The 17,330-nt window shown below is 50.1% G+C and overlaps 1 protein-coding gene across 1 annotated transcript in view; it reads right to left on the reverse strand.

Annotated features, from left to right (window-relative positions):
* The window catches only part of RASGRF1 (Ras protein specific guanine nucleotide releasing factor 1), a 123,085-nt gene that overhangs the window by 58,911 nt on the left and 46,844 nt on the right, over nucleotides 1-17,330 (reverse strand). Inside the window, exons 4-8 of the mRNA XM_047797156.1 lie at nucleotides 16,810-16,902; nucleotides 14,080-14,333; nucleotides 4,149-4,228; nucleotides 1,933-2,126; nucleotides 1,343-1,452 (exon numbers count right to left, since the gene is read on the reverse strand). Of these exons, the coding sequence (XP_047653112.1) occupies nucleotides 1,343-1,452; nucleotides 1,933-2,126; nucleotides 4,149-4,228; nucleotides 14,080-14,333; nucleotides 16,810-16,902 (731 nt within the window). The remainder of the gene's footprint in view (nucleotides 1-1,342; nucleotides 1,453-1,932; nucleotides 2,127-4,148; nucleotides 4,229-14,079; nucleotides 14,334-16,809; nucleotides 16,903-17,330) is intronic.

Consider the following 17,330-nt stretch of genomic DNA (forward strand, 5'->3'; position numbering starts at 1 on the left):
CTGGAGCTTTGCTCAGACCCCGGGGGAGGGCGCAGGAGGAGGAAAGGCCACTGTCACACGATGAGAAAAAGCTCTTCTGTGCTGTTAGGGCTGGATTTGGGGCCAGGTGCAGGTGACCAGGTGGGACAAAGGAAGAGCCCTGATTCTGCCCGGTCCTTCCTCTGCCCCGCTGGGAGCCGTGGCCTCACTGGCTGCCCCTCATTGCCTTGGAAAGCTGTTTCGGGCTCTGAGTAGCCAGCAGGGCCCCAGGCAGGACTGGATCCCATACCCTGCAGACCAGTCCTCCTTTGCAGCTCCTGGCAGCCCATCTCTGAGCACAAGGACCCTCCTCATCAACTGGCCTCCACGATGGAGACCCCAGGGCTTGGCCCTTGGTTCGTATCTCATTCCTGCCTAAACTCACTCCCTTGGTGATTTCCCTAGTCTGGTGACTTGAAATACCATCTCTGAGCTGACAGTCGGTCTCGCCTCTCTAAACTCTGGACTCAAACACCAACTCCCTTCTTGTCATCTCCACCGCCACTGCCCCTCTCAGGTTCAACATGTCCCCAGTAAAGTTCCAGCAAAGGGAGCAAGGCTTCCCCTCCGCATCTGCCTGTTCTGCAGGTTCTCCATCCTGCTTAAAGGCAATGCTATCCTTCTGGCTGCTCAGCCAAAACCTTCAGAATCACCCTTGACCCAATCCTCTCTCTCTCTCCCCGTATCTCATCCATCAGAAATTCCTGTAGGTACCGTCTTCAGAACACACCACAGTCTGTACCTCCTCGTGACCAGGGCCACACCTGGTGTAGCCAAGTCACCTGCTGCCTGGGGCGTTGGCAGTGCCTCCTGCCCGGTCCCTCTGCTCCTACCCGTGAGGAAGAAGTTCCCTGGGTTTGGGAGACTGAAGTGTGGTGGGGGAGGCTGTGGCCTCTGACATTGGACCAGCCATGGCCTGTCCACCGACTGACACTGCCTACTGGACCCCCTGGGGCTCCTGAAGCCACAGGTGTTGACATAGCAACATTGGAGAACCAAGGAAATGGGCAGAGAGTGTCTGGGCAGATCTATCCTGGGAGATGGGCCCACTGGGTGTCCAGTGCCCTTCCCTGGACCCCATCTGTGCCAGGGACAGCACAGAACCCAAGGCATCTCACCCGGTACCCACTTGGGCTTGAGCTGTAAGCCCCTCAGGCTGCTCCTGGGGACCGTGATTCCAGGTGGGACGGGCTTTGGGACCCCATCCCTCAGAATCCTAACCAGAACACAAGCCTTTACCATAATTTGAGGCTGAGCAAACTACGGCATGGGGGGGGGACACCCTTATCCTGGGCCTGGCGTGGGGCACCCAAAGCCAGCTCACCTGGACAGCTCCTCCAGTTTGGACTTGGCGTAGTCCAGGCTGTTGCGCTCCACATGCTCATGAGGGGTGTGGGCCAGGAGCTCGTGCAGCGTCAGGATGTACCTGGGGATCTGCAGTGGGGAGAGACAGGGGCCAGGGACAGAGGCAGGAGTGAAGGACAGAGAGATAGAGAGACAGGCAGGGAGAGACAGTGATGAAGCAAGAAAGAGGCCCAGAGACAGAGCAGGGGGTGCGTGGGGAGAGAGAGAGGGGTGGGGAGGGCAGAAAATGGGGCTCTCAGCTCCGGGCTTCCGGAAGGACAACCACTGCTCATCTGAACAGACTCTTGGAGGTTCTCGGTCCCTGGGTCTGGTCTAGGATGAGCGCTTAGAGCTTGAGGTTCTGCCCAGCAAGAGGCAGAGCTGGGATTTGGACTCCGGATCCACTAGCCAGAGTTGAGGGCTAGCTTTAACCCCATTTTCCAGGCAGGGCTATGGTCCTCGTCATCGTGGCACCCCTGGGTCTTGTGTGCCTAGCACCTGCTCACCCGCAGCGCCCCCGCCCCGCCCCCGCCCCGGGCATGCGCCCTGGCAGTCGGAGCCCGGCGCCACCTGGAACATGGGGTAGGTGAGGAAGGTCTCCAGCGTCCTCTCCTCGCAGTCGGGCTTGGCCTCGTAGTGCTTCAGCAGCTTGTCGAAGTCGCGGTTCTGTTTGCAGTGGGCCAGGATCTGCAGGCTGTACTGGTGGTTACGGACGAACTCCTGGTAGATGTTGAGCATGGGCAGCAGGATGTCGAACAGGTCGGCTGGAAGGAGGCGGGGCTCAGCAGGCGGCGGGGGCGGGGCCAGCCTCAAAGCCCCGCCCCAGAGAGACCCCTGCCTTTGGAACCCAGTCTGACATTACTGCCGTCTCTTGGGGCAGATGAGGTGGCCCCAAGCACTGGGACCACATCAGGATCACAAATCACTGAGATGGGGACCCTGTCTAGTCTGACGCCTGTATACTGGAGGGTCAGAGAGAGGAGGTGAAGAGGATACTGTGGGGTGCCCCCTGGACCTCCTCCAGGACCCAGGCCCTTGTCCCACAGCTGCCATCAGTGCTGGTGACTCCAGCTGGGTCCTCCCAGGCCAGGAACTGCTCTCAGCTGGAGGAAGCTGCCTTGCACAAGCTGGGCCCAATGATGGGTCCAGGTGGGGGTGTAAGGGCCAGCCCCTGCCTCAATGGGGGACATCCCAGAAGGGCCACCTCAGGCCCAGGGCTTCCAGCCAAATGGCTGAGGCCTCCGTGGTAACTGCATTGCAGTCCACTCCCCCCGCAACCCCGGTGCCCTGGCTCTGCCACGCTGTTTTGCTGAGGGCTCCCCCAGAGGCCTCCCTCCCAGTGTCCCATCTGTGACTGTGATCCTCTGAGATCACAAGGTGAGTCAGCGGCTGGCCTGGAACCGGGTTTCCCGACTCCCCCATTCCAGGGCTTTCTGCCATGTGTCATGCCCTCCTGTGTCTCTGTCCCTTCACCTGTTCATCCTTTTGTCCATCTGTTCCTGTCTTTCTAGACCTCTCAGGATCTGCAGCCCTGGCTCAGTGAAGTGGATTCTCTGCTGGCCTATGTCTCAGCCTCCTGGACACCTAATATCCTGCCTTTCCAGCTCCCGAGAGCCCAAACCTGCCCTTCAGTACTTGCAGGGATGGGATGGACCCATTGAAGCCTTTGCTTACAAACCCCAGGAAAAAAGAAAGACAGGTTTTCCTTGCGAACTCTAAGTGGGAGCTCTCATATAGGGGATCTAATTGCCCAATGGACAGCATTGTCAACAGAGTGACTGTTTTTCCAGGGCTGCTTCTTGATTTTATCCTGGAGAAAATGGGGGTTTCTGACTTGAGAAAAATCAAAATAGCCCTGCTCCCCCTGGAAGCCTCCTGGCCCATGGGCAGGGAGTCCCCGCAGCCTCAGCTGTCCCTTCACCTCCCTGAGCCTGATCCCTCAGCTCCATAGAAGAAGTGACACCAACACTCACCTTGCCCTATGGAATTAAGTGAAAAGAAGATGATACCTAGTGTGGGAGGTACCCTGGACATCACTCATGGAGGTGAGGGCTTGGAGAGCGACAAGGCAAGGTGTCTGGAGCTGGAGTTTATGCCCATTGTTTCAGTAGTTCTACTTTTGGACACCTATCTCAGGGAAACACTCTCCAATTTGGAGACCACGCCATGTGCAGAGGTGGTTATTTCTAATAGCAAAAAAGTGGAATAAGTTTAAGAGCCAACAAAGGGCAATGGTGGCAGGATCACGGGGCACTGGAGCATTATGCAGCCATCAAAAAGCACACTTTCAGCTTGAGAAAACACTTAGGCAATAATGTTAAGTAAAAAAAAAAAAACACAGCAAGATTCAGATTCTATATTCAGCATGTTTGCAATTATGTAAAATGGGAAAAAAAACCCTGAGATCTACACATAGAAAAAAAAATTGGAAGGAAACAAATCTGAGTGTTTACAGTAGTTATCTTTGGGAAGCAGAACGATGGTTGGTATTTTTAAACCTCTCCTACTTTTCTGGATTCTCGAAATTTCTCAAATGGGTACATATATACATTATTTTTAAAAGGGAAAAGCAGATAAGCAACTAAAAATACATCACTTCCTCCTAGAAACATAGCTTTTGCCAACTTCTCTTTCCTCTTCTGCTCCCTCCGAGGGGTCCTGTGAGTTTTTAAGGGGCCACGCTGTCACATTCTGGAAGGACAAATGGGCTGCCAGCCAGGAGGGGTGGCCCCTGCAGAGGGACTTCTCAAGTGGGGCTGGGGACCTCTGCCAGGACTGCTACTCACCCAGGACCAGAGTGGGCCAGCTGGAGATGCGGGCCTTCAGGCCTTGGTAAAAGATCTGGTGCAAAAACATGATGGTCTCACTGAAAGAGAAAGCACAGCCTAAGCTCTGGCCGAGGGAGGTCCTGTCCCTCCAGGTGTCCCTTCCCCCAGGTCCAGGGGAGCTGAGGGCCCCATGGGAGGACTAGAGCAGCAAGCCTTCTCAGGTGAGACCAGGCATGCAGATCTCATCAGTGGGATGGACTATAAAATTTGTGGGGCCCAATGCAAAAGGAATCTGCGGACCCCTTGCTAACAAATGATTAAAAATTTCAGGATGGTGGAGTTCCCATCGTGGCTCAGTGGTTAATGAACCTGACTGGTGTGCATGAGGATGCAAGTTCGATCCCTGGCCTCGCTCAGTGAGTTAAGGACCCGGCATTGCTGTGGCTGTGGTGTATGCCGGCGGCTACAGCTCCGATTTGACCGCTGGCCTGGGAGCCTCCATATGCCCTGGGTGTGGCCCTAAAAAGACAAAAAAAAAAAAAAGAATTGCAGGATGGTGACAGCACAGGCTCTGCTAAGCGTGCAGTCAAAGGCCGGTGGCAGAGGCGGGCTGCCAGCCTCCCTTGCCCCCTCAAGTCCTCACCAGCGGGGGGTGCCTTGAGGTGTCCTGGAGGAACTCAGGACTCTGGAGAACATTCCAGAGGAAAAACCACTGATCATGTGAGAAGAGCTAGGGTTCGAGACCCACACAGAGTGGGGCTCCACTCTGCCTCTTCTCCCTGCCCAGCTCTGTGACCTTGAGCAAGATGCTTGACATCTCTGAACCACAGGTCCTTCTGTGTAAGACATGGAGGTGAAATGAGGTACCTGCTGAAAGTATTATGTGTCCACTGGTGTACAGCAGATACTCGGCAAATGCTAGCTCTCCATAATCCCTTTTTTGGGGGGAAAGGGTAGAAAAACAAGATAAGGAATTCCTGTTGTGACTCAGCAGGTTCAGGACCCAATGTTGTCTCTGTGAGGATGTGGCTTCAATCCCTGGCCTGGATCAGGGGGCTAAGGATCTGGTGTTGCCATGGCTGTGGCTGTGGCCTCAGCTGCAGCTCTGCCATCTGTTGGGGCAGGGGGTGGTGGGGGAAGGAAACTCAGAGTCTCTGGAGTGCTGCTTTGGCACACACATTCTCACTGGGTCCTGCTGCACCTGGCCTCACTGCTCCCCAAGCAACTGGCCCCAGACCAGGTGTGAACAGAGAGAGGCCAGCTTCTGCTGCTTCCTACAGCAGGCCCCTCTCCCTGCCCTCCCAGCAGTTTCTGCCCCACTCCTGTGCCCCTGCCCACCACCTGGGCTCCTACACCCTGGAGATCCCTAGCCTGGGAACCTCCATATGCTGCAGGTACAGCTCTAAAAAAAAGCAAAGAAAAAAAAAGTACTATAAACTGGGCAGATTTCACTTGTAATCTCATTACTCAGAAACTACCACTGTTACCCATCTAGTAAGAAAAAATGATCTCATTTTGACTTGATTTGCTTAAAAAAGTTATTGTTTGTGGGTTGGTTGAACATTTTTCCTTTGTACTGGCTGCCTGAATTTCTTCTTTGGGGAACTGTCAACTCATGTCCACTTACTATTTTCTCTTTTATTAGTTTTATTTATTTTTAATTTTTAAAATGTTTTGATTTATTTATATGATCTAGTGAATGTCTTATTCTGCAAAATTCTTTTTTTCATTGAGTTTTATAATTTTGGACCTGTCCACATTAATTCATTTAGCTATGCATTGTTCCTTAATTTTGTTGGTGCTAAAGACCTATGTGAATTTGAATACATTGTGTCTGATCCCCAAACCACGGACTGGGATTTGATCGCTGCCAATGAATAAGTCTAAGTACAGAGGCGGCATTCTCTGAACTGGAGGCAGATACCAATGATTCCACACAAAGTGGCATGAGATCATTTGAGCTTCTTTTATTAATTTCAAACGACTCTCTACATTAGGCATACCATCTAACATATACACTGCAGACAGTTTTCTCAGCTATTTGCCCGCCAATTTTGTGTCTGGTGTTTTTTGAAGCTTTTCCATCACGCCCTATGAAATGGCACTGTTTTCATTCTGTGCCCTCCTCCCCACCCCGGACATCATGCCTTTTCCCACTCTTAGACTGCCTATATATATTTTTTTATTATCTCATTTTTACTTATAAATACTTAACGAGTTTACTTTGGAGTAGAATTGAATAAAGAATATAAACGGAGTCCTTCCTTCAGTTTGGTTAGCCAATTGCCCAATTTTATTTATCAACTACTCCAGCTATCTATGTTGTTAATACATACAAATAGATAACTAACAAGGACCTACTGCATAGTGCAGGGCGGCCTACTCAATGTTCTGTAATAACCTATATAGGGAAAAAGAATGGATCTGTGTCTCTGTATGGCTGATTCACTGTGCTGTACACCCGAAAGGAACACAGCATTGTAAATCAACTATACTCCAACAAAATAATAAAAAAAAATACTCCAGCTATTTTCACTGCTTTGCTAGGCTGCCTTTTATTGTTACTAATTTTTTTTTTTTTTGGTCTTTTTGTCTTTTCTAGGGCTGCATTCGCGGCAAATGGAGGTCCCCAGCCTAGGGGTCTAATCAGAGTTGTAGCCACCAGCCTACACCACAGCCACAGCAACTCGGGATCCGAGCCACGTCTGCGACCCACACCACAGCTCTCGACAACACCGGATCCTTAACCCACTGAACGAGGCCAGGGATCAAACCTGCAACCTCATGGTTCCTAGTCGGATTTGTTTCTGGGAACTCCCTATTGTTACTAAATTCACATACACACCCAACTCTGCTTCTGGACTTTCTATTTTACTTTAATTATCTATTGGCTTATTCTATAAATGGTCTTCATTACTTTTAATATATTTATAAACATTTATAATATACGTTAATTAGTGTAGGAAACATCTCTTTCATTGTCCTTTTTTTCAGAACATTATTATCTATTTACATGTATTTATTCCTTCAGTGGAACTTTAAAATCACTTTGCTAGGCTGCACTTTGGTTGGAATTATATTAAATTTATAGCATGTTCTGGGTGAAAATGACATGGAATCTTGCCATACAGAATACTGGCCCACTTTCTTTTTTTGTACAGCCTGCAAACTTAGAAGGATTTTTATATTTTAAATGGTTGAAAAAAATGAGAATATTTTATGGTATGTAAAAATTATATGAGATTCCCATTTTAGTGTCCATAAATAAAGGTTTATGGGAACCTAGCCACACCCATTCATTTATATTTTAGTTTTGACAGAGACCCTCTGGCCCACAAGGTCTAAAGTATTTACTATCTGGGAATTCCCATTGTGGCTCAGCGGTAACGAACCTGACTAGTATCCATGAGGATGTGGGTTTGATCCTTGGCCTCACTCAGTGGGTTAGGGATCCAGTGTTGCTGTGGTTTAGATCCCAGACACAGCTCAGATCTGGTGCTGCTGTGGCTGTGGCATAGGCCAGCAGCTGTAGCTCCAATTCGATCCCTAGCCTGGGAATCTCCATGTGCTGAGGGTGCAGTCCTAAAAAGATTAAATAAATAAATAAATAAATAAATAAAATATTTATTATTTGGCCCTTGACAGAAGTTTGCTGATCCCTACTATATGTGGATGTTGTCCCTGAATTTTGCAGTGCACAGCCGGTGCAACTGTATTTTTTTTTTTTTTTGGTCTTTTTGCTATTTCTTTGGGCCGCTTCCGCAGCATATGGAGGTTCCCAGGCTAGGGGTCTAATCGGAGCTGTAGCTGCTGGCCTACGCCAGAGCCACAGCAATGTGGGATCCGAGCTGCGTCTGCAACCTACACCACAGCTCACGGCAACGCTGGATCCTTAACCCACTGAGCAAGGGCAGGGATTGAACTTGCAACCTCATGGTTCCTAGTCGGATTCGTTAACCACTGAGCCACGACGGGAACTCCGGTGCAACTGTATTCTATGGCCCTGTTCCTCCCCACAACACATTTATAGTCCAGCAGGGGACCTAGACCCCAAAGAAATCATTGTTTCTGTATGATGAAGCCTACAAAAAGGGACAGCATGGGGGCCCTGGGAACATGTAATCAGAAACATAAGCCAGCTGTGACAAGGGGTGTGTAGGAGGAGGTCAGGGACATGTCATCCAAGGAAAGACATGAAGAAAAACTAGGAGATGGCTGTCAGAAGGAAAGTAGAAAGGACAGTTGGGTGGGAAGAATGTTCTAGGGAGAAGAAGTGACCTGTCTGCTTAGGAAATGCTCATTTTGCCTGGTTCCCTCCATGAGCCCAAAAAGGAGTGTGACTTGCCCAAAGCCAAGACAGGTAGATAGGGCTCAGCCAGCAAAGGGCAGAACCAGTGTCTCTCCTTACTCCCCAGCCCATGCAGACATGACGAATTGATGGCAGCACACTCCCCAACTGAGCCTCGTCATCCTTCTCAACCCAGGACTCCAGGCAGCCACTGCCAATCATTCAGAGCCGGCATCAAGATGTGAACCATCTGCCACCTGGGCGGGATGCCTCTCATCACGGTGTGATGCCTGTGGTTCCCAGCACATGTCGTGGGCATGGCTTTTATTCAAGGGAAATAGTCCACGTCTACACACTCCTTATCTTGGGTAAACAAAACCTGCTGCAGATGTTTCGTTCAAAGATCTTTCTTCTCGCTCTGTTTGAGAAGCACACAATCCACCCCCTCCCCAGCTCTGCAACATCCTCCGAGAATCTGCCAACCTGGAGAGAGGCCTCCCTCTTCTTAAGGATTTCTTTTAATGAGCTCCAGCAAATGAAATCACCAGATTAGCCTCAGGTTTCTGATGTGGCTGTGTATTTCAGCCTCAAAGCAAATCTAAGGGAAAGCAACATGCAGAAATGCCTTCTAACGAGGCGGCTGGCAGTCTCTGGCCTTGGCTTGTGATACACAGACCTCTGCACTGCGGGAGGAGCGGGGAGACCCAGGAGGTTCATGTCCTGAGTCCTGCCTCCACAGCACTGACACTGTAAGAGGGAAGGCTGGGCTCACATACAATGGAAAGTTCTCTAATGGTGCAGGAGTAGGAGGGAGCACCTGCCAAGAGCTGTGCCGTAATGGCCCACACTCTGGAAGCCGGGATGGGGGGACAGTGGAGAATGGCCCATTACCTGGGTTAAAATCACAACCCACCTGAACCCTGAGCACATTCTGTCACCTCTCTAAGCTCCAAGCTCTGCTGCCAGCTTCATGGAGCATCTCTGAGGATTGGCAATCACACAGGCCAAGTGCTTAGAGAGAGCCTGGCACAAAGCAGGCCCCACAAGGCACTATCCTAACGTGGCGAGTGTACTCCAAAACATTCAGCCATGCAAAGCGCTGTGTGGGGTTGCTATAAGGTTAATGAGGAAGAACTTCAGCTGTTCCTTGTGCTCACAAAAAAACAGAGCAGTGAAGACAGCGAAGCTTATACTGTCTTACATACCTAGTGGATCATATAGTGAAGTGTGAATGACTATAACACAGTCATTTTCTAGTTTTTTCCTGCCCTACCATGCACCACAGGGAAAGGTAAGAATTCCAGCTCATTTCCAAAGGAGAACAGGGGCTGGGGTGGAGGAGAAAAGCCAGTCATATCAGATCTGCATCCATTGATATGATCACTGGTTTTTCTTAATACAGTAAGAAGATATAGTAAAACATATTTGATGAGTTTTCGATATTGAACCAACCTTGCATTCCTAGGGTAAGTTCTACTCGGTCATGACGTATTATCCTTTTTATATATTTCTAGATTCAATTTGATAATATTTTGCACCTATGGTCATGAGTGATATTGGTCTGTAGTTTCCTTTTCTCACAATGATTTTTTCTGGTTTTGGTATTAGAGTAAGGCTGGCTTCATAGAATGAATTGGGAAGTGTTTCCTCCACATTAGATTTGAATTTAGTTTCTCACAGGATGCATCACAGTGAAGCTTTATTGCGGTGATAATGTCTAACTCTTATGAGCCCTGGGAGCTATGCTGGGCTCTGTGCTAGATGCTTTACATGGGCTTTCATTTGCTCCTCCAACACCTAGAAGAGGCGGGTCCCAATCCTAGGTCAGTGTTTCCAATGACGGCTGGATTCCATCTTCTGGAGGCCTTAAGGATTGATCAGGATTGCTATCTTGACCAGGATCAATGGACTGCTAAGTTGGGCAATGGCCAACTTTGGGTCCAACATAGAAAAGGAGAAATAAGACTCACAGAGGCCTGGAGGGCCAACCAGTATAGGAGGGGACTTTCCTCCTGTTTATTCTTAGTTAAAGTCATCTAACCTGACCCAGGCAGTTGTTAAAAGATAAAAATATAAAATCATGTTGTGATTTTTTTTCAAACAACTTTTGAACACAGTCTATGAGTTTGTGTGAATACTCTTTTTTTTTTTTTTGGCTCCACCCATGGCATGTGGAAGTTCCTGGCCCAGAGACAGAACCTGAGCAACAGTGGTAACCTGATCTTCAGCAATGCTAGATCTTTAACCCGCTGCACCACAGGGGAACTTCTTGTTGTGAATACTCTTAACTAAAGATTCCAGGCTAAAACAATTCCATTAAAGATCAATGCGTCATAACAAAATTATGCAGAGATTAAACAAATATAAAAGGATACCTTTATCTCTTAGTGGTTATGATAAATGGTCACTAAAAGTTTGCAACTGTGGCCTAAATGCAAGAAAAGCACAAGCAACACAGAGTTATAACAATGCTTCTGGAAGTGTCTTTCAAGTAAGGGGCCACGACCAATATAGACAGTCCCCTGCAGTCATCTAAAGCTTCCCATTTCGTTGTGGTCTGGGAGTTGCTGTAGCAGCAGCAGCACCTACAAACTTGTTGGAAACACAATCCCTGTGCTCTACCCAGATCTACAGATTGAGAAACTCAGGTGGGGCCCAGCACTCATGTTTGAGAATCTGTGACTCCAGCTGAACTGACCAGGGTTTATTCAGGAAGAAATAAGTTCTTCACATTTTGCAGTCAAATTCCAGGTCACTGAGTTTAAAAGACCCAGTTGTAGTTTCTGGAGGAAATCTTATTTGATTTCATAAGACAATGATACCTATTTTCTTTATTTTAGTAAATAAAAAGCACTTATTTAATGTTTAAAAATTGTGTCCAACATGTATACTAAAAAGCAACTCTGGAGTTCCCATTGTGGCTCAATGGAAATGAATCTGACTAGTAACCATGAGGATGCAGGTCTGACCCTGGCCTCACTAAGTGGGTCGGGGAATCCGGTGTTGCTGTAAGCTGTGGTGTAGGTCAAAGATGTGGCTTGGATCCCCAGTTGCTGTGGCTGTGGTGTAGGCTGGCGGCTGTAGCTATGATTCCACCCCTAGCCCCTAGCCTGGGAACTTCCATATGCTGCAAGTACAGCTCTAAAAAGAAAGCAACTCTGGTCTCTGCTGTGGAGCAGGTTTGATCCTATGCTGAGGGCATAGCCCCCCACACTCCCCAAAAAACCAACCTTGTAAGGCCCAGTGACTCCACTTCTAGAAGGTCTTATGAGGCCAAAAGCAACTCCCCTCCTCCTGCCTACACCCTCAACGCCTTGTCCTGCCATCATGTCCCCATGTTCTGATGCCTCATCCACATCCATGGTGTCAGCCTGGTCCTTCTCCCAGTGACTTTCAGCCTCTCCAGCTGAAGCTCTTGGCATCAGACCCAGGTCTGACCCGGTCTACTGCCTCTCCCATCTCCTCCCAGGCATCCCGCAGGCCCCTAAACTCGCCTCAGCACGCTGGCGGGCAAAGAAGGAGAGCAGGCACAGGGAAGGTGACCCTGGGTCCCGAACACCCCTGCAGAGGGCCTAGAGGAGGGCTGGCTGGAATCAGTAACAGGACTGAATGATGAACCTTTTTTTTTTTTTTTTTAATGCAGTAGAATGAACAAGTTGGGCACAGAGTGATTGACTTTAATTCCTAGAGGAGAATCGTTTGTAAACGGCACTCGGTTGACAGGTTCCCACATTTGTTGCTTTTATCTAGTTTACTCAATTTCATTGCCTACCGAAAAGCGCATTAAACCATTTCCTAAGAATATCGTTTTAAAAAGAGGTTGACAGCAGAAGGGCAGCCATCAGCCCAGCCTTCTGAGGTCTGCAAACTCCATACTAAGGCCCAGAGTCACCATGTGGGAACAGTAACTGCTTTCATAAGGTACATGGGTGGCCTACTATGTGGGTACAGAGCAGAGCTTTAAGGAGCCTAAGAGTTCTAAACATTTGGACCTGGCCTCTAGATTGTTAAGACCGTATCAAGGTAGAAGAATGGAGCACTTTGGTTTTTTGTAGCTTGATTTCTTTCTTTCATTTTAGGGCTTTACCCATGGCATATGGAGGTTCCCAGGCTAGGGGTTGAATCAGAGCTACAGCCGCTGGCCTACACCACAGCCACAGCAATGCCAGATCTGAGTGGTGTCTGCGACCTACACTGCAGAGCTCACAGCAACACCTGATCCTTAACCCACTGAGCAGGGCCAGGGATTGGACCTGCATCTGCATGGCTACTAGTCGGGTTCAATACCACTGAACCACATGGGAACTCCCCCTCCCTTTTTTTTTAAACATTTTTCTTTTTTTCTTTTTTATTTTTTTTCTCTTTTTGTCTTTTTTTGTTGTTGTTGTTGTTGCTATTTCTTGGGCCGCTCCCGCGGCATATGGAGGTTCCCAGGCTAGGGGTTGAATCGGAGCTGTAGCCACCGGCCTACGCCAGAGCCACAGCAGCGCGGGATCGGAGCCTTGTCTGCAACCTACACCACAGCTCACGGCAACGCCGGACCCTTAACCCACTGAGCAAGGGCAGGGACGGAACCCGCAACCTCATGGTTCCCAGTCGGATTCGTTAACCACTGCGCCATGACGGGAACTCCCCCCCCCCTTTTTAATTACAGTATAGTTGATTTACAATGTTGTGCCAATTTCTGCTGTACAGCATAGTGACCCAGTCCCCCCCACCATGTATATATGAATTCTTTTTCTCACACTATTTTCCATCATGGTCTATCCCAAGAGTTTGGATATAGTTCCCCGTGCTATACAGCAGGACCTCATTGCTTATCCATTCTAAATGTATGTAGTTTGATTTCTAACTTTTTTTTTTCTTTTTGCCTTTTTCTAGAGCTGCACCCGCGGCACATGGAGGTTCCCAGGCTAGGGGTCTAATCGGAGGGCCTACACCACAGCCACAGCAATGCCAGATCCAAGCCGCATCTGTGACCTATACCACAGCTCACAGCAATGCCAGATCCTTAACCCACGGAGCAAGGCCAGGGATCGAACCCTCAACCTCATGGTTCCTAGTCAGATTCCTTAACCACTGAGCCATGACGGGAACTCCTGATTTCTAACCCTTAAACATTTAAACCACAATTGCTCAATCTTGTGACTATTGCTATTTTTGGTGGAATAATTCTTTGCTGTGGAGGACTGCTTTGTGCACTGCAGGAAGTTTAGCAGCATCCCTGACTACTAACTACCTTCCACCCCAAGTTCTGACCATCAAAATTGTCTCCCAACATTGCCCTAGTCGAGCCACTAGGTTATTTTTTACTTTTTGGCCATTGTGTGCAGCGGCTTGATGTGGGATCTTAGTTCCCAGACCAGGAATTGAACCGGGGTCGCATAGGTGCAAGTGCCAAATTCTAACCATTGGACCACCAGGGAACCCCCTTGGAACCACTAGTTCTGACATATACCATGTGGGTCTCTATTTGTATTCCTCTTGTAATTGTCAGGGCCCTGGCTTCTAGCCATGGGACCTCGGGCAACTTCCTTCCTCTCTGGGCCTCGGTTTCCTCATCTGCACTTGGTGGGAACGAGATGAGGGCTCGTGTCCAAGTTTGGCTCAGGGCTGGCTCATCTCCCTCTCCCACCTTGGCCAAGAGCCCCGAGGTTCTACCTGTTCAGGAAGATGCTGCTGACATCGTCGTGCGTGATGGGCGGCTTCTTGGAGCTGGCAGCCATGCGCAGCGGGCGCAGGAAGTTGTTGACCAGGATGTGCAGCTGCTGCACGTACTCGGCCTCGGCCTCCAGCATGCTGAACACCACCTGGTTCCTTTTCCGCATGCTGTCGGCGTGCGGTGACCGGATGTAGTCCTGGATGATGGTCTTCCACTTGCGCCGGCACAGCCAGCCCCGCAGGAAGCTCTGCACCTGGGCGCCAAGAACAGCGGGGGAGTCCCTGTTAGTCTGGGCCTCTCCTGTCCTTCCAGGCTGTGAGTGCAGGGATCGAGGCTTTGCCATCCCTCATGCTGGGCGTGTAGGGAAAAGAGCTTAAGGATCAGGCCCGGCGCTGCTGCCTGCAAGATGCAGGGTGAGTCCTTTTGGTCCCTCAGCCAGTTTTCCATCTGTGCCGGGGGGTCAGTGAAATGATGGCTGGACTCAAAGTGTGGTCCACGGACCGGCAGCATCAGCATCTCCCGAGTGCTTGCTGGAAATGCAAATCCCCAGGCCCCTCCCCAGACCTTGGCATTTAAACGCCATCCCCCAGGTTGCTCTGGAAGCACCCTCTGAAGAAGGAAAAGTGTGGCCTGAGTTTGCAATACAGGAGGTGGCTTGAGGATAGAGGGTTGCCAGGCTCAAAATGCTTCTTGTCTAATGACTGGCCCGAAAGCCCAGAAGTTTCAATTAAAACTCATCTGGATAGAGGGCGATTATCAAATTGAACAGAACATGGCAAATTAGTTAATCTCATGCTTGGGCCTCATCAGCGCCTGCCTGGAGCCTCTCCTCTGCCTCCATGGGGAAATGAATGCAGATACTTGACTCGCTATCTTGGAGTCAGGCTGCTTGGCATGGCCTCGCTTTGGCAAGAACTTGGGAAGAGCTTTGATTCACAGACACAGAGAACTGTGTTAAGACATGCACGCTTCCAACTGAGATGCCACCCAGCTCCTTGCCATCCCGGCCCCTGAGCTGTGTGCAAGCTCAGGGAGGGGCACAGGGCACCAGGAGCAAGGGTGCTGGCTGGTGCTGGGGTGGGCACACCCTGGGGCCAACTGCCAAGGTGCTCATCAAAATATTTTCAGCTGTAAAGGGCACTGGCCATGAACAGCAGGTGCAGACCTGCAGCCGGGGGAGAGCTTGCCTCAGCCCCCAGAACTCTCTTTGAAGACAGGAAGCTTTTCTGGATGAAGGAGGGACTTGCTCTGAGGCCCCAGGAGGGTGAAAATAGAAGAAGGGAAATGGATTTCAGCTGGGGCTTCACAAAATGTCCCGACCTGGACAGCTTTTCAACATGGGCTGGGAAGCCCAGTAAGAAGGAAGGCCAGCTCATCCCTGCCTGGGTGGGACTGGGTCAGGACCTGTGTGGCACTGCTGGCAAATCCTAATGCCAGTGGGGGCCTGGCAGGTCCTATAGGTCATGAAGCTGACTGGATGGGCCCTAAGGGGGCAGCACCTTGCCTGGGGCCAACAGTCACTATATGTGGGAGGTTGGCCTGGGGCTGCGAGATGTTCTGCTTTTCCAGGAGATGGTGTTCTCAGTGATAGAGGATGTGCGTCCTGGAGCTTGGTGGCCAGGGACTGACTATCACTCTGCAAATACTCAGCTGTGTGACCTCGGCAAGTCACTTGGCCTTTCTGTGCCTCAGCTCCCCCGGAAGTGAAATGCAGATAATAATAAAACCTCACAGGGCATTTCGCTGGGGATGGATTCATCTGCATAAAGCTCCTAGAATAGTGTCTGGCACATAGAAAGTGTGTAATGAATGTTAGCTATTTCTATTTTTGAGAAACCAGAAATACAGATTTTTTATGTGAAATGTTTAGCTTTTAAAGCAGTGGCAACAAATTAAAACGGGAAAAAAAAAAAAAAAACCACTGAGTGGGCTAAAAGCCCCAAACATGCTGGTAGGCTGAACTTGGCCTGTGGGATGCCAGTTTGCAGCTTATGGTTTGGATGGCAGTAGGGTCCTTTTATACTCTCAGCAAGTAGGATGTTTCCGGTTTCGCTTGTTTTTCTTAGGGTCAGTCAGGTTCCTCTGCTTCAAGTCTGGCAAAAGCTGCAAACAAAGACCCTACTCTCCCCTTCCACATCCCCTCCCACGGTGCTGGGCAGGATCCTGGTCACTGGGCAGCTTTCTGGTACCTTCTAAGATGTCCATCCCTTTTGGACTCCAATAGAGTAAAACCAGGAGGGCAACTATGAGGTCTGGCAGTTGCTGGTTCCCATGCTGTGATCTGCTGGGGACTGAAGGGGGCAGTCATGAGATGAAATGTTGGTACCACAGTGGCTTGGGGGAGGTGGGCATTCGAGGTTGTGACAGTGGAGAAATGGCCTGGAAACTCCCCGAGGCTGCCCGGGGTTTTGAGGAAAGCTGTGAGCTGCAGATGCACAGCCTGGGTTCGAGCCCTGACTCTATCCACTCCTTCCTCTCTTGGAGCCTTAGTTTACCCCTCTGTCAAATGGGGCTGAACCACCCCACCTCACAGAGACAACCAGGAGAGGCAGCTGGATGGGATACCAGTCAAGGGTAAGGGGCTGTTGGTTCTGCCTTTGGAGCAGAGGTGGGAATGGCATGCTCGGGGGTGGTGGGATAGCCGGTGGACACTGCAGACCCTGGGGGATGCCAGGAGGTGCTCTAAAGAGGACTGGGGCAGCTTTGCCAGCCCCAAGGGATGTACAGACCTTCTTAATTTTCTTGATGTCACTGTCTTCATCGTTGGGGGTGATGGGCTGGGTGGACTGGATGCGCTCATTGTCCTTGAGCAGGGACGCAATCTGCAACAGAAAACAGTCAGCTGCTGAGAGGGGCCCGGCTGGACGGGGAGGCCCCTCCTGCTTTGGCCGCCTGCAGGCTCAGGGTGGTGATCAAGCGCCCTGCTACGCCCTCCCTGAAGGCCAGAGGTATTGCAGCTTGGGGCCCTTGCTGTGTGTGGGGTCATGAGCCAGATGTCTGGACCGGGAGCCTGTACTCCTGGGTCCAGGGCAGCTGGGCTTTGACTCTGAGGACCCCGGGGGAGGAGGCCCTCTCTGGGCTCCAGGCTACTCCTTTGTAATCTGGGAGATATGGCTCATATCTGTGAGTCTCTTGCTACTCCCTAATCCATCGGTTTCTTTGTTTTCCAATTTTTATTGTGGTAAAATCCACATAACAGAAAATTTATGATTTTAACCAGCTTTTTTTCACAGTCACACCTGTGGCGTAT

This window comes from Phacochoerus africanus, chromosome 9 (genome assembly GCF_016906955.1).
Source record: "Phacochoerus africanus isolate WHEZ1 chromosome 9, ROS_Pafr_v1, whole genome shotgun sequence".
NCBI classification, from domain to species: domain Eukaryota; kingdom Metazoa; phylum Chordata; class Mammalia; order Artiodactyla; family Suidae; genus Phacochoerus; species Phacochoerus africanus.